This window comes from Pongo abelii, chromosome 1 (genome assembly GCF_028885655.2).
Source record: "Pongo abelii isolate AG06213 chromosome 1, NHGRI_mPonAbe1-v2.0_pri, whole genome shotgun sequence".
Classification (NCBI taxonomy): domain Eukaryota; kingdom Metazoa; phylum Chordata; class Mammalia; order Primates; family Hominidae; genus Pongo; species Pongo abelii.
In genome coordinates, this window is record NC_071985.2 from 226,253,153 (window position 1) to 226,278,334 (window position 25,182).

The 25,182-nt window shown below is 45.2% G+C and overlaps 1 protein-coding gene across 4 annotated transcripts; it reads right to left on the bottom strand.

The window, feature by feature from the left end:
* Positions 1-23,635, bottom strand: PARK7 (Parkinsonism associated deglycase). 4 transcript variants are annotated; one of them, XM_002811550.5, is made up of 7 exons: positions 23,524-23,635; positions 22,410-22,522; positions 19,822-19,923; positions 15,818-15,877; positions 14,245-14,314; positions 7,518-7,604; positions 1-393 (listed from the first exon to the last, which is right to left on the bottom strand). In XM_002811550.5, the coding sequence occupies exons 2-7, from the start codon at positions 22,497-22,499 to the stop codon at positions 233-235; spliced, it is 570 nt and encodes a 189-aa protein (XP_002811596.1). In that variant the 5' UTR covers positions 22,500-22,522; positions 23,524-23,635; the 3' UTR covers positions 1-232. The 4 variants fall into 4 exon arrangements, with proteins under 4 accessions (XP_002811596.1, XP_002811597.1, XP_063576265.1 ...); XM_002811551.4 differs by having other exon boundaries at positions 23,466-23,634; XM_063720195.1 differs by lacking the exon at positions 15,818-15,877 and having other exon boundaries at positions 23,524-23,633.
* Positions 23,636-25,182: the final 1,547 nt, after the last annotated feature.

The following is a 25,182-nucleotide window of genomic DNA, read 5'->3' on the forward strand; positions in this document are numbered from 1 at the left end:
TATTTGCTAAATGCCCTGTTTATTCTGCAAACAAGGCTTAGAAATGTATAGACACAATTTGTAGGCTGAGAAATCTCTGTGTAGTCGTGACCTCACAACTATACTTCTGCAAAAGCAGTAAGGACAGCGACTTCTGAACACATTAACCTACCACTGTTTTGTTTAGAGCGAACACAGTGAGAATGGATTCCTAACGGCCTGTTCCTCTAAGTGATCGTCACAGTTTGCTGCTCTAGTCTTTAAGAACAAGTGGAGCCTTCACTTGAGCCGCCACCTCCTTGCCGTTCAGGGCTTCAACAATTGCAAGCGCAAACTCGAAGCTGGTCCCAGGCCCCCGGCTTGTAAGAATCAGGCCGTCCTTTTCCACACGATTCTCAGAGTAGGTGTAATGACCTGCAAAGTCGAAACAGAAAAGGTGACATCCTAATGGGCTATGTGACGAGAAAGACGATTACTTACCAATTAAATTCACTATTACAGCATATAAACCCAACACTGTAGCTAACCATTCAAAAACATTTACTAGGCACTCCAAGCTCTTAGAAGCCCACTACAAAAGTATTTTTAAAACTGTGCAGAGCAAAGGGTGACAGAAACCACTGTTAGAATGAAACAAATATGCGTAAGTTAAATGCAGCTGCTAAGACTTTAAGTGTTGGGGGAGACGTCGGTGAATGACAGTTACTCACATCACTATTTTACAACAAAGCTCAAGTGTCAATTCTGAAGTGCCGGGGAAGGGTGAAGGGATGCGGCAGCACTGAAGGCAGAAGCCACCCCGATCAACGTGGCGGCACGCACACCCTCTGATGCCTCAAAACAACCACAGCACAATGTAATGGAGGCAGGTATGCATGTGAGTGTGCGTGTGCAGGTAGAAACCACATTCACTCTCAAGGACTACTTTCCTTCTGCATCCCCACACCTCCAGGCCCGCCGGTTGGCTATTTCTTGGCAAATATAATATCAAAACTGGGACTCTTAAGCATGGATGCCCTGAGCTCTGCCCCTCCACAGCAGGTAGTTACCAGCCTCTCCACTGCACACAGAGCCTAACCTCCCTCCCCACACCCATCCCTATCACTCTCCCACCTGGAGCTTCCCTTACTGAATACAACAGGTTCTCTCCTGCTCCAGGAAGAACTCAAGGGCTGCTCCCTCCACCCAGAGACCAGCTCTTCCCAGTTCCTTGCTCCTTCAGTTTCAGCATCAACAAAAACCCCTCAGAGAGGGTATCTGTGACCACCCCCACCTCCCCAAATTTAGGTTCCTCTGTTGACTCTATCACCGCATTCTATTTACTGCCCTCGCAGCATTGATACAATCTATCACAATCTATGAACATTTCATTTCCTTGTTTACTGTTCACTCTTTAAAAAGGCTGGGTCTTCATCAGTCCCTGTCTGACCAATGATATCCATGGCACACAGGAGGCACCCCTGAAGTGTGAGGTCAAAGGCACCAAACACCATTCTTGACTCGATCTCCTTTCTCGCCTGTCCCCTGCTTTAAAGGGGAAGGATCTCTGCATGATTACAGCTCTCCCTTCCGGCACCCCTTCAAGCCATGCCCAGCACCCAAAAGCTAACTGTCCAGAGTGCAAAGCAGGGCATAGCCAGTTCCCCATGGAAAGCCCTTGCCAACTCTCTCCAGCACCTGAAGGTCACGCTGAACTCCATGTCACGGGGCCTGGAGCCCTCTGCGATCTGGCCTTTGCACAGAGACTGGGCTGGGACCAGAAGGGAGATGGAAAGGAACCTGCTGTCTGGGTAGGAGCTGGTGGTGCCTGCACTAGGCTGGTGACAGTGATCCAGAGGAAATGGAGGTTTGCAATGAAGTCCTAGGTGAGGAGGCTTCAAGGACGACTCCCAGCTGCCTGTCCCAGGTGACTGGATGATGGTGACACCACTCAGTGATGTGGGGACACAGAACAGATTTAGCGGAGGGGGAAGTGACAAAGCTCCTCTGTGAACTCCTGCTCTCTCCTGATGTACCAGCCATGCAGGCAGGCGGGTGGCTCTGGTCACCACAGCTCAGTGCAGACCTGAGAACACCCTGAGGGCACAGCTTTCTCTTCTTCCTTCTTCTGTTCCCAGTGCCAGGCACTAAGGAGGAGCTTAGGAAACGTCTGTTCAATGAACACGCAGAAAAATTCATCCGAAAACCTCCCTTCAAACAGAAGCACAGTGCTTCTGCTGTATTAATGAGCTTCTGAAACCACACAGTGTTCATTTCTTTTCCAAGGAGATTAACAATACCTATAGGAACTTGTCTTACTGTCATTAGAAACCAAGCCACTGCTGGTCGAAGGCAGCGAGTTATCTCAATTGATCGTTCATAGGCAGTTACTCCTTGTTCTACTCTATCTCCTCTTCTCACTACTGTGCTTGACTGATCTAAAAAATGTTAAAAATCAGGTCACCCACCAAAATAAATGAATAGAGTACATAAAAAATTTCCAATTTAACTATTGTAGAGAAAAAGAGGATCCCTAGTTTGAGGGGAAAAGGTTTATCATAATCTGGCCTCATTTACTGATGGTTAAACCAGGCCAAGACCATTTCAAATGCTAACCTAGAAACTGGCTGGGCTAGGTCTTCCAGAGCGACGGTGAGATGCACAGCTGAGAGTGGGACAAGGTGAGGCACAACTGTAAATGGTTCACTGAACAGTATCTTTGTGGCTAAAACAGTGCAAACAGGGCTTAAACTGGTTAAATATGCTTAAAGGTTCTACGGTTCTTGTTAGACTTTTAACCAGGAAAAGCAAAAGGTTTAAGGTTACCAACTGCCTCCACCTAGTGGCGAAGACAGAACATGCACCCCGTCAGCACCAGGAAGGCAGAAGGCACTGTGCGAACTTGAGGCTGGGATTGTGACCCTATAGCGAATTCAGATTTTATACTTCCCGTTCCAACCAGCAGAAGGCACTGATTTTTATTTCTTTATTTTTTTAAACCAGACTCCAAGTCTTAAAGTCTCTTCAGAGAAAAAGCAATGGGAAGCCGGACGTGGTGGCTCATGCCTGTAATTCCAACACTGGGACGCCAAGGCGGGTGGATCACCTGAGGTCAGGATTTCAAGACCAGCCTGACCAACATGGTGAAACTCCGTCTCTACTAAAAAAAAAAAACAAAACAAAAAACAAAAATTAGCTGGGCTTGGCGGCCAGTACCTGTAATCCCAGCTCCTCAGGAGGCTGAGACAGGAGAATCGCTTGAACCCGGGAGGTGGAGTGCAGTGAGCCGAGATGCATCACCGCACTTCAGCCTAGGTGAGAGAGCAAGACTCCGTCTCAAAAAAAAAAAAAAAAAAAAAAGGTGGGGTGGGGGGCCGGGCACGGTGGCTCATGCCTGTAATCCCAGCACATGGGGAGGCCGAGGAGGGCAGATCACAAGGTCAGGAGATCGAGACCATCCTGGCTAACACGATGAAACCCTGTCTCTACTAAAAATACAAAAAATAAGCCAGGCGTGGTGGCAGGCGCCTGTAGTCCCAGCTACTTGGGAGGCTGAGGCAGGAGAATGGCGTGAACCTGGGAGGCGGAGCTTGCAGTGAGCGCAGATCGTGCCACTGCACTCCAGCCTGGATGACAGAGCGAGACTCTGTCTCAAAAAAAAAAAAAAAAAAAAAATGGGAGGGCTCAGGACACAGGTCAGCAACGACAAGCCTGAGGGCCGAGGCCAGGTTGCTGCCTGTTTTTGCAAATGCAGCTTCACTGGCACAAAGCCACCCTGCGTGTTTAGTACTGTCTGTAGCTATTGTGGAGCTGCAACAGTTGAGTAGCTGCCAGAGAGCTGAAGTCCTAGAAAGCCTGCAATATTTACTACCTGGCCTTTGGGGAGCAGTCGGTTGACCCCTGAGCAGAGTTCTGGGTTCAAATCCCAGGTCTGCCATTTAGTGGCTGTCTGACCTCTCAAAGCTTCACTTTTTGGTAAAATGAGAATGACACCAACCTAGCAAACAAACAGTACTCAGCAGTGGTGGCATGCAGTGGCGTTATAGAGGCTAGGTGAGGGCAGTCTTTTCACCAACAATCCTGAAGCAGGTTTATCCTCAGGCAACGGATGAGGAAACAGGCTCAGAGAAACTAAGGAAAGTTCCCACAGTGAGTGGGGAAGCTGAGGGCCACCCCACGATGCCAGGCTCCAGAGACCCTGCTCTTCAGTGCTCAGGTATGGGACCAGGCATGCAGATGCCATCAAACAGTGGACAAATGAGAAACGGAATCACACATTAGTTATAACCAACTTATTCTAAAATCGGAGGAATTAAAAGATTATGGGGACTGGGGCTGGTAGCACACACCTGTAATTCCAACACTTTGGGAGACCAAGGTGGGAGGGTCATTTGAGCCCAGGAGTTTAAGTACCCCCTGGGCAACATAGTGAGACCCTGAATCTATCAAAAAACAAAAACAAAAAAAAGAAAAAAGACTATGGCCTTCAGATGGGATTGCTTATCTGAAGTTCACAATGAGGACAAGGGCCTCACCCAGAGCAGACCCCCAGGTGATGACTGCAGCCCTACCTCTCAAAGTGTCCTGAAAGGATAGACATTTCAAGTATCCATTTCTTATAATAGAGGTTATTGACTAAATCCAACACCTGGTAACTTAAATGTGTGTGGGAGCCTTTCGCTACCACAGAGCAGGGGAGGGGCAGGAAGGCAAAACTGGATGCAAGGCAGAGGGCTGGGCTTGAGCTCTGGCCTCAGTCTCTCCTTGTTTGTGAAGCCAGGATGATGCCACCTGCCTTGCTGGGCACTGGGGACCAGGAAGCTCCACCAAGATAACGTAGGGGAACGTGCTTTGTAAACTCCGAGTATGAGCATCAACAATCTGATCTTTTTCTATGCCTGACCAACCTCAATGTTTTTGAGGCACTAAAGGAAAACAGATGCAACAGGCACACCTTCAGGTAGTGCAGGAGCGCGCTCCGCTTGAGTCTTCCCTCTGAAGACATCACAAAGGCAGCCCAGTTCTGTTCTTGCCATTTCTTTCAACCCTCTAAAATCCCTCCATGAGCTTGAAGTAAATTAAATTCCTACATTTAAAATGCCCAGAAACCAGAGACTTTTATTAAAAAGTACCAATTTTTTTTTTTTTTTGAGATGGAGTCTCACTCTGTTGCCCAGGCGGGAGTGCAGTGGCGCGATCTCAGCTCACTGCAAGCTCCACCTCCTGGGTTCACGCCATTCTCCTGCCTCAGCCTCCTGAGTAGCTGGGACTACAGGTGCCCGCCACCACGCCCAGCTAATTTTTTTAGTATATTTAGTAGAGACGGGATTTCACCGTGTTAGCCAGGATGGTCTCGATCTCCTGACCTCGTGATCCACCCCCCAACCCCGGCCTCCCCAAGTGCTGACATTACAGGTGTGAGTCACCGTGCCCGGCAAAAAGTACCAATTTTCAAACAGATAGTTTTAATGATAACATAGTACCTTTCTAGCAACTAAAATAAAACCATGAGCGGGGCACAGTGGCTCACATCTGTAATCCTAGTACTTTGGGAGGCCAAGCCAGAAGGATTGCTTGAGGCCAGGAGTTCAAGACCAGACTGTACAATATAGTTAGACCCTGTCTCTACAAAAAAATTTAAAAATTAGCCAAGTGTGGTGGCTCATACCCATAGTTCCAGCTACTCGGGAGGCTGAGGTGAGAGGATTGCCTGATCCCAAGAGGTGGAGGTTACAACGAACTGAGATCACACCACTGCACTCCTGCCTAAGTGACAGAGCAAGCCTCTGTCTCAAATACATTAAATAAATAAACAAACCATGGATTTTCAGGAAAACACTGCTCTGGATCAAATGTAACTGTATGTAGAATGTACAACAGCAAGAGAGAATCTCATGTAAACTGTGGACTCTGGATGATGATGTGTCAATGTGGGTGCAGATTCTGGTGCAGGATGTTGCTAGCAGGGGAGGCTATGCATGGCCAGGGGCGGGGGAGTGGGGAGTGGGTGAAGGTAGATGGGAATTTGGCTGTGAACCTAAAACTGCTCTAAAAAAATAAAGTTTAGTAATTAAAAAACATGCAGCATAATGAAAAGTGCATCACTTTTCAAAGGGAGCTCAGATATGCTCACAACGGCATTCAAGGATGTTCATTACGGCATGGTTTACAAGGGCAAAAGCAGAAAACCACCTTCGTGCCCACCCCCAGGAGAAGTTACATACAGCACGGCACATTCCAACACTGGACTAGCAGCTGTACTTAACAAGGATGAAGCAAATCTAAATCTACATGTGCTGTTAAAAGATAACATAAGATATAACATTAAGTTAAAAAAAGCAAGCTGCAGAACAATACATTTAGTAGATCTCATTTTAGTTAAAATAAAAAGGATAATGAGTATGTGATAGATAAAATTCTATAGGTACACAAGAAACTTTTTTTTTTTTTTTTTTGATAGGGTCTTGCTTTGTCCTCCAGGCTGGAGTGCAGTGGCGAGATCACAGCTCACCACAGCTTTGACCTCCCAGGCTTAAAGCAATCATCCCACCTCAGCCTCCTGAGCAGCTGCAACTACCAGTGTGCATCACCATGCCTGGCTAATCTTTTTTGTATTTTTAGTAGAGATGGAGTTTAACCAAGTTGCCCAGGCTGGTCTCGAACTCCTGGGCTCAAGCAATCCACCCGCCTCAGCCTCCCAAAGTACTGGGATTACAGGCGGAAGCCACTGCGCCCAGTCTACAAGAAACTTGTGGTGGCACATGCCTGTAATCCCAGCTACTCGGGAGGGTGAAGCAGGAGAATCCCTTGAACCCGGGAGGTGGAGGTTGCAGAGAGCCGAGATCGCGCCACTGCATTCCAGCCTGGGCAACAGAGCGAGAGACTCCATCTCAAAAAAAAAAAAAAAAACACACCAAGCATATGGGCTGGGTGCGGTGGCTAACACCTGTAATCCCAGCACTCTGGGAGGCTGAGGCAGGCAGATCACGAAGTCAAGAGTTTGAGGCCGGGCGTGGTGGCATACACCTGTAATCCCAGCACTTTCAGAGGCTGAGGCGGGTGGATCACAAGGTCAGGAGTTCAAGACCAGCATGACCAACATGGAGAAACCCCGTCTCTACTAAAAAATACAAAAATTAGCCAGGTGTGGTGGAGCGCACCTGTGATCCCAGCTACTCAGGAGGCTGAGGCAGAAGAATCACTTGATCCCAGGAGGCGGAAGGTGCAGTGAGCAGAGAACGCACCATTGCACTCCAGCCTGGGCAACAGAGCGAGACTGTCTTTAAAAAAAAAAAAAAAAAAAAAAAGAGTTTGAGACCAGCCTGACCAACAAAGTGAAACTCCATCTCTACTAAAAATACAAAAATTAGCTGGGTGTGATGGCATGCGCCTGTAATCCCAGCTACTCAGGAGGCTGAGACAGAAGAATCACTTGAACCCGGGAGGCGGAGGTTGCAGTGAGCCAAGATCACACCACTGCACTCCAGCCTGGGCAATGGAGCGAGACTCCATCTCAAAAAAACAAACAAACAAACAAACAAAAACAAGCATATACTTACCTCCATTCATCATTTTGTCTTTAGCAAGAGGGTGTGTTGTAACTTTACTTCCAAACCCTATTTCATGAGCCAACAGAGCAGTAGGACCTAAATATAAAAATAAAAAGATCTAAGTGCGGATATAGAAAACCCCATGTTTAAAAAATTGCCAATAGTGCCTGGCACTGTGGCTCATGCCTGTAATCCCAGCAATTGGGGAGGCCTAGGCAGAAAAATTGCTCGAGCCCAGGAATTCAACATCAGCCTGGGCAACACAGACCCCTTCTCTAACAACAACAAAAACTGCAACAGCAAAGTATTCTTCAAAATCAAGAGGCTCTTACCAAACATACAGCTACGATTCTGAAATGAAACACTTCCTAGTATGAGAGATAAAGTATGTTTATAACAAACGATTTGCTGAGCACATCCGGCCAAAGCACAGAAACTCAAAATACTTCAATAACCATTTACTCAAGAAGATTTACCTTGATACCAGCAGAGTATACACAGATAAACAAAATGTGCTCACCTCTCTCACCTTCCCCACCCCCAGAACAGGGACCACATATACCAGGAGTCCAAAGGAGGGGGAGGATCACTGGGGCGGGCTCAACTTCTTACCTCAATCTTAGTAAAAGGAAAAGATTTAGTTACATGCTAAAGGCAGCTGGTACTCTCTGAACTTCTGGATTTTATTGCTCTTTTGTAATTTTATTTTCTACTTGAAAATGGGAAATTAGGCCGGGCGCGGTGGCTCATGCCTGTAATCCCAGCACTTTGGGAGGCCAAGGCGGGTGGATCATGAGGTCAGGCGATCAAGACCATCCTGGCTAACACGGTGAAACCCTGTCTCTATTAAAAATACAAAAAATTAGCTGTGCGTGGTGGTGGGCGCCTGTAGTCCCAGCTACTCAGGAGGCTGAGGCAGGAGAATGACGTGAACCCGGGAGGCAGAGCTTTCGGTAAGCCAAGACTGCGCCACTGCACTCCAGCCTGGGCGACAGAGCGAGACTCCGTCTCAAAATAAATAAAAAATAAATAAATAAAATAGGAAATTAACACTTATTCATCCACCTATCCATCCAGGTATGCCAGGTGGTAGGATTAAAATGGACAGCACACTGTCCTTGAAGGAGACACCCTGTGAAGTGCCTGGAAGTGTGAGATATAAAGGCACTAGCATCGCGTTATGAAAGCTACTTAAGCAAAGAACCACATGGAAGTGTCAGTTAATGAAGTCTTTCCAAATTGGCAGGTCCTAACTTCAGATTTTTATTTAAATGTATTCACTGAAAATGGCCAACTTCAGGGAGGGTCACAAGCATATTGCATATGTAATGGTCCTAAATAAGGATTAAAAACAAAGATTTTATATACCTTTAATTGTTATTTCATCTTAAAGCTTTTTACAAAGTATTCATTCTACCTTTTTTCTCTAAGCTACACATACAAAAATTCTTTCTAAGGCCTCACATAACACTTAGAAGGATATGTTTCAGAACAGCACCTTGATCTTGGAAACACTTAGGGTGCCCTGGATGCCTAAGATCCTGTGGCACAGTTTGTACACTTTTAGTGTCAGCAAACCTGAGAGGTCTTGGTCTTACTGACCTTTCATTTTTCAACAAGACTACAAGAAAGGAGTTATATAATATACCACAAGCTACTCAGACCGTAGCTGTTACAAACAGGAAGATCACACAAATACTACCTAATTACATAAGCTTTCTGCCTAATATCAGGTGTCAGTTTCAGACTAAGTCCTGATTTATAGCTCTTAAATCAAAAGCCTCAAATGTCTCTTCTCCACGTTATTTTTACACACAAGACAGCTATGTATGGCAGCAAATTTTAAAAGTCTGTAATAATTAATTATCAATTTTTATTTGAATGGATTTATAAATTGCTTTTAATTTTTATTTGGTAAGAATTTAAGAAGAAATTCCTACATCATCTTGTATTTTAAAGTAAACTTTAAGAGATGATAGTACAGTGAGGAAAGTGATCGGTGAGCGAGAATTTTTAGGCTGCTCCCTTCAAGGTGGTAATAAAATCACTGCTACGATGTGAGTAAGTTTATGTTACAGTTGGATGCAGGAATTTACTGATGTCTTTCTTACTTATCATGGTAAGCTCATAATTACTGCTTTCTGGGGCGTCAGAACCCTATTTGGAATACTGGAGAAGAGACGTTTCACTCACCTAGGACCTGGGATTCTGATGGATGAAAACGCTCTGTACTCTGCACTACAGTGCAGAGGGTGCAGCTGACCACGTCCCCTTCTGCAGCCAACAGCACCACCCTGTGGTGACTTGCAAAATGACCACCTCTGCCGACCCCAGCTCCTCCAGGTGGCCAAGACCTCGCTTCCAGAGGCCTTATTCCTAGACCTGAGCATCTCAGCTGACAACTGCCCACTCCTCCAACTCCACACTTCCTCCCCCTCCCCCACTCAAAGTAAATATCATTTAATTTCCTTCTTAACATAGACTCCCTTCCAATTTGCATTCCTCATTCACTCAATATTAAGGACTAGGCTAATATTCTTTGTGTTCAAAATGTTTCCAATTCCTAACTGCAACATTTCAGAATAATCTTGGCTGGGTGCGGTGGCTCACGCCTGTAATCCCAGCACTTTGAGAGGCCAAGGTGGGCGGATCACGAGATCAGGAGTTCGAGACCAGCCTGGCCAACATGGTGAAACCCTGTCTCTACTAAAAATACAAAAATTAGCTGGGCATGGTGGTAGGCACCTGGAATTCTAGCTATTCAGGAGCCTGAGGCAGGAGAATCGCTTGAACCTGGGAGGTTGAGGTTGCAGTCAGCCGAAACTGCACCACTACACTCCAGCTTGGGCAACAAGAGCAAAACTCCCATCTCAAAAAAAAAAAAAAAAAAAAAAAAAAATCTTATTTTTCTGTTTGCCAATTTAAACGATCCAAATCTCTTCCATCACTCCTCTGTTCCATTCCCATAACCCTCATCTCAATTAGCTCAGCTCATCATCACATTTTTTCCTATTTTTTGTGTAGTGCCCACAACAGTGGTGCAGGATATTCAATGGTATAAACACACTGCCAGTGTGTTTTCTATTTTTACTGTTTTTTATATAATTTTTTTTTTTTTTTTTTTTGAGACGGAGTCTCGCTCTGTCACCCAGGCTGGAGTGCAGTGGCACGATCTCGGCTCACTGCAAGCTCTGCCTCCCGGGTTCACGCCATTCTCCTGCCTCAGCCTCCCGAGTAGCTGGGACTACAGGCACCCGCCACCATGCCTGGCTAATTTTTTGTATTTTTAGGAGAGATGGGGTTTCACCGTGTTAGCCAGGATGGTCTCGATCTCCTGACCTCGTGATCCACACGCCTCAGCCTCCCAAAGTGCTGGGATTACAGGTGTGAGCCACCGCCCTTGGCTTATTTTTACTTTTTTTTTTTTTTTAAGAGATAAGAGTCTTGCTCTGTCATTTAGGCTCAAGTGCAGTGGTGTGATCATCACATCTCAATGTAACTTCAAATTCCTGGGCTCAAAGTGATCCTCCCACCTCAGCCTCCTGAGTAGCTGGGACTACAAGTGTGCACCACCACACCAGGCTGATTTTTTAAAATATTTTTGTGTAGAGGTGGGGGGTCTCACTGTGATGCCCAGGCTGGTCTTGAACTCCTGGGTTCAAGTGATCCTCCCACCTCAGTCTCCCAAAGTGCTTGGATTACAGCTATGAGGCACCACAGCCAGCCTGTTTATTTTTTAATGTTGATTTAAAGGACTATAAGGCCCATGCTTCTTAGCATGGCATTCCATCCAGCCTCAGCACAAAACAGTAAGCCAAATGTGGTTGATTTTTTTTTTTTTTGAAACGAAGTCTCGCTCTGTCGCTCAGGCTGGAGTGCAGTGGCACGATCTCGGCTCACTGCAACCTCCGCCTCCCAGGTTCAAGCAGTTCTTGTGCCTCAGCCTCCTGAGTAGCTGAGATTACAGGCGTGCACCACCATGCCTGGCTAATTTTCACTGCAATCTCCACTTCCCAGGTTCAAGCGATTCTCCTGCCTCAGCCTCCCGAGCAGCTGGGATTACAGGCATGCGCCACCACGCCTAGCTAATTTTGTACTTTTAGTAGAGACAGGGTTTCAAGATGTTGGTCAGGCTTGTCTCGAACTCCTGACCTCAGGTGATCCACCTGCCTCAGCCTCCCAAAGTGCTGGGATTACAGGCATGAGCCACTGCGCCCGGCCGTGGCTGATCATTCTGCTACTTTTGTGGCACAGGACAAACTGACATGCGGTTTTTACTTCCCACAGAATCATAAGGAAACAAACTCAGCCCAAACTTTCTTCCTTTGGTCAAAGCATCTAGGATTGAGGCTTGCTTCACAGCAGCAGAGCCAAAGAAAACCAAACTCAAGGATCTGTGACTTTCTCTCCAAAGAGGGGAGCAGCTGCTTGGGCTGCAGTGACTGCAGTGCCCTTTGGCAGAAATAATTACCTAAGCCTCAGGGCAGGTCAAAAGGCTAGTGGTGACTCTTGTAGTAAGCCCACGTACAAGACCTGCCAGGCTGGTCGACTTCTGTGGTTCTTCTCAGCCCCTAATGCCATGGTTCTCAAACATTTAGGTCTTAGAATCCCTTTAGCTTTTATGTGGGTTATATCTATGAACATCTGCCATTATTAAAAATTATTACTTTTTTTTGAGACAGTCTTGCTGTGTCACCCAGGCTGGAGTGCAGTGGCGTGATCTCGGCTCACTGCAACCTCCGCCGCCTGGGTTCAATAGATTCTCCTGCCTCAGTCTCCTGAGTAGCTGGGATTACAGGAATGCATCACCATGCCCAGCTAGCTGCCCAGCTAACTTTTGTATTTTTAGTAGAGACGGGGTTTCACCATGTTGGCCAGGCTGGTTTCGAATTCCTGACCTCAAGTGATCCTCCCACCTCAGCCTCCCGAGTAGCTGGGATTACAGGCGTGCACCACCATGCCCAGCTAACTTTCATATTTTTAGTAGAAACGGGATTTCACCACGTTTGCCAGGCTGGTTTTGAACTCCCGACCTCAAACGATCCGCCCACCTTGGCTTCCCAAAGGGCTGAGATTACAGGCATGCGCCACCGTGCCCGGCCAATTACTTTTAATGGCAAAAACCACAATTACTTTTACACCAACCTAATAAAACTGGGAAATTTTTAAAACACAATAATAGATGCTCAAATGATGGTATCATTCTACTCTGATGTCACTCCTGAAAGACTGAGAAGAAAAAAGGCAAACATTTTGTTTGAAAGACATGGTCTCACTCTGTTGCCCAGGCTGGAGTGCAATCATAGCTCATTGCAGCCTCTAACTCTTGACTTCAAGTGATCCTCCCATCTCAGCCTCCTGAGTAGCTGGGACTACAGGCATGCAGTACTGTGCTCGGCTAATTTATTGTTTGTTTGTTGAGATGGGGTCTGGCTATGTTGCCAAGGTTAGTCTCAAACTCCTGGCTTTCAAGAGATCCTTCTGCCTTGGCCTCCCAAAGTGCCGGGATTACAGGCATGAGCCACCACACCTGTCCCCTCAGTAGTATCTGCTTTGACCTTGCCAAGTGCACCAAAAGAACATTGAGAACCACTGACCGAATGTATCAAGTCCCCAGGACCTCTGGCCCATAACTTCTTTTGAAAAGCTTACTGTATTGAACAAAACAGCAACAGCAACATGTTTTGATGTTGATGTTTACCAAACCATCCATTCATTCGTTTATTCATTCACTCTTCTGACAAATATTTATTTATTTTATTTTTTTGAGACAAAGTCTCGCTCGTGTCCCCCAGGCTGGAGTGCAATGGTGCGATCTCGGCTCACTGCAACCTCCACCTCCAAGGTTCAAGCGATTCTCCTGCCTTAGCCTCCCGAGTAGCTGGGATTACAGGTGCCCACCACCACGCCTGGCTAATTTCTGTATTTTTAGTAGAGATGGGGTTTCACCATGGTGGCCAGGCTGGTCTCGAACTCCTGACCTCAGGTGATCCGCCCGCCTCGGCCTCCCAAAGTGCTGGGATTACAGGCGTGAGCCACTGCGCCCGGCCCTGACAAATATTTAATGAAGACCTACATAACAAGGAAGGTGCTGGCAAAAATTACAGCATGGGAAAAAACCAAGATGGCAGATCATCATCTGATATGAAAGCAACAAGAACGGATCTTAAAATGGTTATGAGAAAATAAAATATTACTAAGGTACAAAGACAAGAGGACATCTGTGAAGCACCAAATGTCCTTGTTCCAAATTATGTGGCAGATAATACGGTGCCCAAGATCACTCGGTACTGAGACAATCAGAAATGCCTGAGAAGCCAGCGGAAAGCACCAAGGGGCTTCTGAATCTGCAGGGCAAGCACAGGGCAGAGCTGCTGTGTTGATGTTTGACGGATTTTGCTGATTGTGTGCTGGCACAAAGACTTTCTGGCACAGAGACTTGCTGTAACAAGCTGTTTACTGAATTCCAGAGGGCCTTATTTTCCTCCAAAGTCAACCAAACACGGGAAACACTAAGTTTCACAGCATGTAGACCAAAGTCATGGAGAGGCAGAAAACAGAACAATTGTCCTCATCTCTGAAATGACACCAACTTCATGCCACCCAAACTAAATACACCAACACAGATGCCCTGCATGCTTTATGAAGGGGAAGAGCTATTTGGAATCAAACCATCGAATGAAAGCCTACCCCACCCACTAATGACGCTGCAACACAGGCTGCCCCTGCACGTCACCTGCACAGATGGCGGCTATCAGGCCCTTCTGGTTTTCCTGCTCCTTCAGTATCTCCTTCACAGCAGCAGACTAGTGAAAAGAAAACCAAAAATACATCAAGTTATCATTAAGCCACTAACCAATCACTCACTAGGAAACTTTGGAAGAATCTGATTTTAGTTTAAACCACAAGCTCTCTGACCTATTTTCCAACAATATTTCTAAATCATTGGTATAAAAACAATCAAAATGGTCTATATTATATTCTTAAACCCAAGCAAAGCATTTCTCATAAGAGAAATGCATTCTTCCACATTTAAAGATCAGAAGAAGCAATTTGACCCTTGCCATTTTGTACTCCAGGGAGAAAGAAACGGGAGGGAGGGAATGTGGTGTTTTGGGTGTTTTCAGATGGCAGAGAGAGGAACAGAATCTAGCAGGAAAAGATCCCTTGTGTCCGACACAACCCACTTCTTGAGTGCTTCTGGCAGCCCCAACTCTGCCTGCTGGTGTGCCCCTCACCCTGGCCTCTGACTCCTCACATACGACTTAAAATGAGGAACGATGGTCTCTGCTGATGGCATCTGTCATTCCTGCTGGCAGCCCTAGCCCCACAGCCTCCCCCAGTTAAGACTCTGAGTAGACAATTTGCCCTTCCCAAAACACAAAATCTGATCATTCTTCTGCTGGTGGAAAAAAACTAAATCATCTTACTTTGGACTGTATTCATCGACATCTGTTCATAACGGTTCCACCAATTCAGCTTACTTCCATGGCAACATTTTTTTTTTTTCTGATAAGACAGGTTCTTGCTTTGTTGCCCAGGCTAGAATGCAGTGGTGCATTCACAGCTCACTGCAGCCTCAAACCCCTGGCCTCAAGCCATCCTCCCACCATAGCCTCCCGAGTAGCTGGGACTACAAGGGTGCACCACCGTGCCCAGCTAATTAAAAGAAAATTTTTTGTAGAGATGAGCTCTCGATGGGTTACTTAGGCTGGTCTCAAACTCTTGGCCTCAAGCAATCCTACTGCCTCAGCCTCCCAAACCACTGGGATTACAGGCGTTGAGCCACTGCACCTGACCTCCATAGAAAATATTAAAAATGTTTTCTTGAGGCCAGGCGTGGTGGCTCACGCCTATAATTCCAGCACTTTGGGAGGCCGAGGTGGGCGGACCACGAGGTCAGGAGTTTGAGACCAGACTGGGCAACATGGTGAAACTCCGTCTCTAATAAAAATACAAAAATTAGCAGGGCGTGGTGGTGCATGCCTGCAATCCCAGCTACTCAGAGGCTGAGGCAGGAGAACTGCTTGAACCCAGGAGGCAGAGATTGCAGTGAGCCGAGATTGTGCCACTGCACTCCAGCCTGGGCGACAGAGCAAGACTCCGTCTCAAAAAAAAAAAAAAAAAAGTTTGAGTTAATGCTACAACACCATTTTGTTAATTTTAGTTGTTTCTATTTTTTTTTTCACAGCCTCCTCCCTGAAATATCTGAATAATAACAAAATTAACAGAACACAAGCAGATGCTGAAATTCTTTCGTTTTTCTTCCCCCCCAGCTTTATTGAGGTATAATTGAGTAGAATTTTTACCTCAGATAAATTCTGTGCACCCAGATTACCTCCTGGTAGAACCACCACATCATATGGTCCCTGTAACAGTTTAAAACATAAAGGAAACAAAAACATTTCATTTCAACTGTGCATTAAAGTGACAGTCCAATAATACTTTCCTATTTTAAATGTGGGAAGTACAGGAGATAGCCTATCTGCCAATAGAACAGTTAAATAAATTAAGGTGTATCCACATGATGGAATGGTGTTTTAACTACAAAAAATGCAGAAAACCTGTATGTAGTGACATGCAAGGATGTCCATGCTGCAGAGTAGCAGGAGTAGTATAATCTCCTTCCTGTAAAAGACAAGGATATACATATTTGTGTGTAGATGTATGCATGTATGTGTACAATCATCACAAGCACCCCCACCCCACATATTGTGTATACGGGTAGTCACAGACAAAGGAAGACACTTTAGTTGCTAATGGGAGTAGTGTGGGATGGGGCAGAGGGAGAATGACAACAGGACACTTAACATTTTGACTTTATATGTGTCTATATTGTTCGAATTATTGTTCAACAAGAATGTACATGAACAACTTAAAAAATTCATAGAAAAACAGGCTGGGCACAGTGGCTCATGTCTGTAATCCTAGCACTTTGGGAGGCCGAGGCAGGCAGATTACCTGAGCTCAGGAGTTCGAGACCAGCCTGGCCAACATGGCAAAACCCCCATTTCTACTAAAAATATGAAAATTAGCTGGGCATGGTGGTGCACACCTGTAGTCCCATCTACTTGGGGGGTTGAGGCAGGAGAATCGCTTGAACCTAGGAGGCGGAGGCTGCAGTGAGCTGAGGCTGCGCCACTGCACTCTAGCCTGGGCGACAGAGCAAGACTCTGCCTAAAAAAAAATAATAATAAAATTAATAGAGAAACAAATTTTAAGTAAAAGGCACAAAAAATTTTTCTTAACTTTATGAAAAATGTAATGGGGGGAGAATTTTAGTATCCTCCCAAAAAAATCCTAGAAATCTAATTAATTTCAAACTTCCTGAAATTACAAAATGGAAATTGTTTTAACAATACTTTAGGACTTTTTATTTATTTATTTATTTTTCTTTTCTTTTTTTTTTTTTTTTGAGACAGAGTCTTGCTCTGTCGCCCAGGCTAGAGTGCAGGGATCTCGGCTCACTGCAACCTCCGTCTCCCGGATTCAAGCCATTCTCCTGCCTCAGCCTCCCAAGCAACTCGGATTACAGGTACCCGCCACCGTGCCCGGCTAATTTGTGTATTTTTAGTAAAGACGGAGTTTCACCATCTTGACCAGGCTGGTCTCAAACTCCTGACCTCGTGATACACCCATCTCGGCCTCCCAAAGTGCTGGGATTACAGGCGTGAACCACTGTGCCTGGCCAACAATACTTTAGGACTTTAAAAAGTGGTTAAAAAAAATCTAGTCATTAAACAAATTACAAAATAAAAATGTATTATGTATTTAGTGCAACCTATAAAATTTTTCTAGAGACAGGGCCTCACTCTGTCACCCAGGCTAGAGTACAGTGGTGCAATCATGGCTCACCACAGCCTTGAACTCCCGGGCTCAAGCAACTCTCCCACTTCAGCCTCTGCAGGAGCTAGGACTACAGGCATGCACCACCACAGCCAGCTAATTTTTTTTTATTTTTGTAGAGACAGGGTCTCACTACATTGCCCAGGCTAGTCTCGAAACTCCTGGGCTCAAGTAATCCTCCTGCCTCAGCCTCACAAAGTGCTAGGATTTCAGGTGTGAACCACTGTGGCTGGCTTAGAATCACTTTTAAGACCATAAACATCCTACTGTTGATTCAAAACCAAGCAAAGCTCAAAACTCAAAAGAAAATGTATAAAGTATAGAATTTATTTTACTCCTTTTAGAATCTGCACTGAAAAATAAAAACACACAAAAGGTAACCACTTCCTTAAAAAACTACAGTAAATAGAACTACCATATGGTCCAGCAATCCCACTACTGGGCATGTATCCAATGGAAAGGAAATCAGTATACTGAAGAGACACCTGCACTCCCTTGTTTACTATACCAATAGTCACACTAGCCAAGATACAAAATCAACCTAGGTCCAACAACAGATGAATGCATAAAGAAAATGTGGCATTTATACACAATGGAATACTATTCAGCCATAAAAAAGAATGAAATCTTGTCATTTGTGGCTACAAGAATGGAACTAGAGGACATTATATTAAGTGAAAGAAGCCAGGAATAGCAAATTAAACACTCCATGTTCTCACTCATATGTGAAAGCTAAAAAAAATTGATCACATAGAAGTATAATGTAGGACAGAGGATATTAGAGGCTGGGGAGGATAGGAGAAAGTGGGGATAGGGAGGGATTTGTTAAAAGATACAAAATTATAGCTAGATAGAAGGAATAGGTTCTGGTGTTCTATACCCCCATAGGATGACTACAGTTAACAACCACATACAATTTCAAATAGCTAGGAGAATACTGAACGTTCCCAACACAAAGAAATGTTTGAGATGATGGATATGCTAATTACTCTGATCCGATCACTATACATTATGCATGAAAACATCACATATCCCATGAATATGTACACTTATTATCTGTCGACTGAAAATAAAGGTAACCACTGTTTTAAAATGCCCAGACATCATATGACAAAAACACAAACAGAGATGAAAAAAAGTATTATTGTTATTTTTGAGACAGGGTCTTGCTCTATCACCCAGGTTGAAGGGCAATGGCACAATCATAGTTCGCTGCAGTCTTAAATTCCTGGGCTCAAGCAATCGTCTAGGCTCAAGTGATCCTCTTGCCTCAGCCTCTTGAGTAGCTAGAACTATAGGCATGCACCACCACGCCTGGCTTTTACAAATTTTTAATTTAAAGAGAAACAGTCTCGCTATGTTGCCCAGGCTGGTCTCAAACTCCTGGTCCCAAGTGATCCTCCCACTTTGGCCTCCTAAAGTGCTGGAATTACAGGTGAGCCACTGCACTTGGCCTGGAATATTTACTTCTGCTTGTCACTTTTAATTTGTTTCAACAAATCATATGTAAATACCAACAGTCTAATTTTCTACAACCCAGTAATGAAAAATCTAAACTTATTAGAAAGGATTAAACTTTTTCCTATGTATCTGAGGACAGCTTGGCCCAGGGAACCGCACTCCAGGTTCCTCAGCAGTGTACAACCAGCCATCTGTGAGCCGACTCTGCCTCCTTTCCCGCCATGACCCTGCTGTCAGAGGGTACAGTCCACACTCCTGTCACCCTGACCCCATGACGGAGTGTGCAAAAGCGCCTGTGGGGGAGCATGTTTCTGAGGAAAGGGATGCTAGCTTCCAAAAGTGTCCATCGTCCTTAAAGGTAAGAGCCATAATTCTAAAGATACTGAAAAAACAACACAACTACAGTGGAACTCTGAAAGTATCTTTAGAAAAGATAATGGCCGGGCATGGCACATGCCTGTAGTCCCAGCTACTTGGGGGGTTGAGGTGGGAGGATTGCTTGAACCTCGGAGGTTGAGGCTGCAGTGAGCTGTGACTGCACCACTGGACTCCAGCCTAGGGGAGAGAGCAGGACCATTCCTCTAAAAAACAACAATAAAAAAAAAAAATAATAATAATAATAATAAATGGAAAACGTGGCAGTTGATTTACATCAGGTAAAAATGTGTAATAGAAGGCAAGGATGCCTGTGTAAGCCAGAAAAATACTGATGGGAAAACAATGCAGCCATCCATCTAAGCACCAACCCACCCATCTGGCCACACATCCAATCAGCCACCTACCTACCCACCCAGCCACCCACTTACTGAGCACATTCTGTATCAAGCAATTGCCACATTCTACGGATACAGAATAGAAAGACAAAGTCCTCACCCTCTTAATCTGTCAGGGGAAGACATTCAAGCAAAATAATTTTCTAAAATGAGTCTGTGCTAACAACAGTCTTAGACATTTCAAGAAACAAAGAAGCCGTATGAAGGAACAACTCCATGTATGGCTTACAAACCTCTTTTTTTGCATCTTCAAGACTGGCATCAGGACAAATGACCACATCACGGCTACACTGTACTGGGTCTTTTCCAGCCAGACCTGCAATGGTGACCTTAATCTACGAGAAAGACGTTATATTTAGGAACACTGAAACATATATTCAGAGTAACATGTCTTTAAAAAAAAAAAAAAAAAAAAAGAGAGATGGGGTCTCACCTTGTCACCTGAGCTAGAGGGCAGTGACACAATCATAGCTTACTGTAGCCTCCAGCTCCTGGGCTCAAATGATCCTCCTAATTCAGCCTCCCAAGTAGCTGGGATTACAGACATGAGCCACCACACCCAGCTAGAGTAACATTTACACAGCTGCCCTGTATTTGAAAGTAACATGACAGGAAATACTGCACCACAACTATACCAAATTTAAGCTAATACATTGGCTAAATATATTTAATAACTAGGTCTACCCTGGTTTGCCTGGGACAGACCCTGCTTATAGCTGCTTTCCTGTACTTTGTGGGACTGGAACACCCTTTCTCCCACAAATGTTCTGGTTTGGGTGACCAGTTATATGATCATCCTATTAATAACTCATCTTGCAAGTTTACTGTTGCCATTTAAACCTCATGTTATTTTTGTAAAATAGAAATGCAAGTCCAAACAACGAAATACTGCTTTATCTTTCAAAAATTTTTAAAGTCAACAATACCAAGAGCTGGCACTGGGAAAGTGGGAATTTTCCTACACTGCTGGTGGGACTACAAACTGGGACACTGGAGAGCAACTTGGCAAAACCTAGTCATGCTGACTACGGGCTGTCCTTCAGCCTAGTCATTCTACTTTTAGATTTATAACCTGGAAAAATTTCCACACATTTGCACAAGGAAACCTACACAAGAATACTTATTACAGAATTGTAATGCTGTAATTAGAAGAATGGGTAGATTGTGGCATTCAGTGCAACACCAAGCAGCAATTTTAAATGGATAAACTGAATCGACATGTATCTTCATTTCTGAGAACCAGAGGAGTATAGGGTTAACAGACTCTGGGGCCAGGCTGCCTAGGTCTGAGTTCTGGCTTTTGTACTTACTATGTGACGTGGGTACATTATTTATGTCTCTGTGCCTCAGTTTCTTCAACTGTAAAATGAGGATGGTGATATCTAACTCACGGCGTTGTTGTAAGGTTTATCGGCACTTAGAATGATGGCTGGCACAGAGTTAGTTCTACTTCACTGTTCACTATTGTTAGAGAGAGATAATACATAAACACGCAAAATGAGAACCACGGTCAAACGCTACCTTAAAGACATACGTGGGGGCGGGTGCAGTAGCTCATGCCTGTAATCACAGCACTTTGGGAGGCCGAGGTGGGTGGATCATGAGGTCAAGAGTTCAAGACCAGCCTGGCCAAGATGGTGAAACCCCATCTACTAAAAATACAAAAAATTAGCCAGGCATGGTGGCGCGTACCTGTAATCCTAGCTACTTGGGAGGCTGAGGCAGAGAACTGCTTGAACCCAGGAAGCAGAGGTTGCAGTGAGCTGAGGTCACACCACTGCACTCCAGCCTGGGCCACAGAGCAAGACTATCTCAAATAAAAAAAAGACACACATGCATGGATACATAAGAGCACGAGGATAGCAGTTATCTTTAAAGAAGGAAGAAGGGGCATAGGATTGGAGAAATTTACAAAGGGGGCTTCAAATGTATTTCTTTGAAGCATTTGCTCTTTAAGAAATGAGTCTGAGGGGCCGGGCATGGTGGCTCACGCCTGTAATCCCAGCACTGTAAAAGGCTAAGGCTGGCAGGTCACTTGAAGCCAGAAGTTCGAGACCAACCTGGCCAACATGGTGAAACCCCATCCATACTAAAAATACAAAAATTAGCCGGGTGTGGTGGCGGACACCTGTAATCCCAGCTGAGGGTGAGGCAGGAGAATCTCTTGAACCCGGGAGGCAGAAGTTGCAGCGAGCAAAGATCACACCACTGCACTCCAGGCTGGGCGACACAGAGAGACACCATCTCAAAAAAAAAAAAAAAAAAAAAGAAAAGAAAAAAGAAATGGGTCTAAGGACAGTGCAGTGGCTCACGCCTGTAGTCTTAACACTTTGGGAGGCCTGAGGCTGGTGGACAACTTGAGCTCAGGAGTTGGAAGGCCTGAGGCGGGTGGACAACTTGAGCTCAGGAGTTGGAGAGCAGCCTGGGCAACATGGCAAAACCCTGTCTCTATAAAACATACAAAAATTAGCCAGGTGTGGTGGCATCCATCTGTAGTCCCAGCTATTTGGGAGGCTGAGGTGGGAAGATGGTTTGAGCCCAGGAGGCAGAGGCCGAAATGAGCCAAGATCTTGCCATCGCACTCCAGCCTGGACGACAGAGCTCAAAACAAAAGAGAAATGGGTCTGAAGGAAATATGGCAAGACATTAACAAGCACTAAATGTGAGCAGTGGATCAACAGGTATTTATTCTTGTGTAATCTCTGAAATTTTGTGTATATTTGAAATATTTCATAGAGCACTTTGAATATTTTATTCAAAATGATTTAAAAATCCAAAAACATTTAAAACAGGAGTGGCTAAAAATCGATGTGGGACTTACCCCAGCTCGCCTCATGACATCTACAGGGATGACCGTCTCCATTTCCTCTGCTCCTTTAGCCAGGATGACCAGAGCTCTTTTGGAAGCCATTTTTATGTTATATGTTTAAAAGGCTTAAAAAAAAAAAAAAGATTTCAAAAAACTTTCACTGCAACCTTGAGATACCCCAAAATTTAAAGTTTAGGAGCATTTTCAAGCAGAGTGAGTACTTCCTAGGGAAATGGTTTTCATAGACAACTGAGTACGAAAAAAGCAGCAGTTATCTTAACGTTGATTTGTATAACAGTTTTAATTGCTCTGAGATGAAAACATAATGAGGGTGCTCAAAGGTGTAGTATTGCTTAGATTTTCTTCTACCATGTTCTCTTAAATCCAACTTTAATAATATGTTGCAAATGGGGTTTTTTAAAACACAAGTACGTGGGTCTCCTGCATTTCACACAATGTGGGGAGACAGTCTTTTTTGAAGCACTGTTTCAGAGAAACGACTAAACTGAATTTCACGGGCAAAAATTTAAATGTGGTCTTTCGCAATTAACCTGTAATTTTTTGGAGGGAATTTTTGTTTTCTTAGTTATAACTGTACTAAAAAATTGTGTGTGGGGGTCAACAGTGTTAAATGTCTGAACACTTTTTTTAATAACTGAGAAAGATGGAAATCCCCTCACTGAAGTCAACCCAACTACATTCTCTCTCTCCGTGCGGAGTTCTCACTGCCAACGACAGCAGCTCAACGAGGTTCCAAATTTTTTTTAGCCTATTTAGAGGTTATCTGGAGGGTTTACCGTCCACGCAAAACAGAGTTTAATAAAACGGTTAGCCAGTTCCATGCCGGCGAGAGGTTAGGCAGAAAATTCTGGACGCTTCAGTGTTGCCACCACGCTGGCGGTCAGTCAAATCCAACGCCAGCGACAGGGCCCCACTGGGGAGGCCGGAGGCGAGAGCGGCCCCGATCCAGGCCCCGCGCCGGTTCTGAGCCAGCGGGACACCGTCCAGCGCCCCCACGCCGCCCAGAGCCACGGCCCACACATGCGCCGCGCCCCCGCTGGCCCTGACCTGCACCCCGCGCCTCTTCCTGCGGACGCGGCGCCCCGGCCCGTAGGGCACCACTCACCCCACTCCAAGCTGAAGGTGAACGCACGCCAGCACGCACGCGCGCCGTCCGGCCGCCCTCAGCCCCACACTGCGCAGACTCACTCACACCGCCATGGCATCACGCTGCGTCACGTCCGGCCTAGCCTACCTCGGACTGAGGCGGGGGTGGCACCGGGGAGTTTCTAGCTGGACAGCCCTGGGTGAGGCGGCTCGCTCCCACATGGAACCCCCCCACGAATGGCACAGTCCGGCCTGCCCCGGCGCCCGCGGGACTTAACAGTCACTACGGCCAACCCCCGTGAGGAGCCGGTCTCTGGAGCTGCCGAGGGACTGGGGTTGTTGTCAGAGGGGTTCGTTAGTTCGCGCTCCGTGCACGCCTGCTCCATTTGCGTTGTTCCTTTTCTGGCGCGCCTTCCCGTTTCGCCCCTGTTAGGACTGTGATCCAGGCCTCCCTGGACCTCTCCCCCTCGCCTGGTCTCCCGATCTCGGGCGACTCTTCCGCATTTATTCACACCCGGATGTCTCAGGGGTGTGAGTTTTTTTCTCAGCATTGTTTGTTTTTTTTAATGATCCTGATGCTGCTGCACCCACAGGACTAGAGCAATGCTGAGCACATAAGTCTAATAAGTACCAAGTTGGTCAGATGTATTTACATCATAATCTCAAGTTGTATTTATTGATATGTAAGAGACGTATGTGTTTTCTGGGCACATGTGCTATTTTGATACTTTCATGTAATGTGTAATGATTAAATCAGGGTAAGTGAGATATCTATCACCTTAAACATTTGTCTTTATACTGGGAACATTCCAGTTACTCTCTTCTATAATAACATTTTTAAATATACAACAGATTACTGTTAACTATAGTCACCCTACAGAACTCTCCAACACTGGGTCTTATTCCCTCTTGAGGAGAGCACAGATCACCTGGTGACCATCAAGCAGCCCTTATCTGAGGAATTTAGAAGTAATTAGATATCCCTATTATCTAAAGTTGGCACCTGGTACCAGGTTAAATCGAAGGAAATAGTTAAAGCCCAAAATTCTTGAATGAGCTTAGAAGGATCCTGGCTAAATGAACCCAACTTGGATTGAATTTACAAAAAATGAGACATTGGAAAAGGGACATGAAAAATCCACCGCGGCATGCTCAGTTCTCTCTTGCTGAGGCTGCAGTCTTCTGCAGCGTTCTTTCTAATAAAACTTTCCTTTTTCAAACCTATATTATTGTTGATAAATTCTTCTTACCAACCAGCAAGTCGACCACTTTCTGATACTGGGGCTCTTGACACCTTGCCCAGCACTTCTACCAGTTTTTGTACCTATTAAGCACCCTGTTCATCCCCTTCTCCTGGCTACCCTTCCTGGCCTCTGGTAACCACCAACTTATCTTCATGAGATCCACTTTTCAACTTCCCATTTATGAGTGAGATCATGTGATACTTGTCTTTCTTTGCCTGGCTTGTTTCACTTAACATAATGACCTCCAGTTCCATCAATGTTGTTGCAAATAGGATTTTATTTTTTATGGCTGAATAGTATTCATTGTGTATATTTACATTTTCTTTATCCAGTCATCCATTGATGAACACTTTGGTTGATTCCATATTTTGGCTGTTGTGAACAGTGCTACAATAAGCATGAGAGTGCAAATATCTCTTTGATATATTGATTTC

Excerpts from the sequence above, each read along its gene's own strand:
- PARK7 (XM_002811550.5), bottom strand. The coding sequence starts at position 22,499 with ATGGCTTCCAAAAGAGCTCTGGTCATCCTGGCTAAAGGAGCAGAGGAA. Across the intron at positions 19,924-22,409 it reads ATGTCATGAGGCGAGCTGGG|ATTAAGGTCACCATTGCAGG; the intron begins GTAAGTCCCACA and ends TCTTTCTCGTAG. Across the intron at positions 15,878-19,821 it reads TTGAAGATGCAAAAAAAGAG|GGACCATATGATGTGGTGGT; the intron begins GTTTGTAAGCCA and ends AAACTGTTACAG.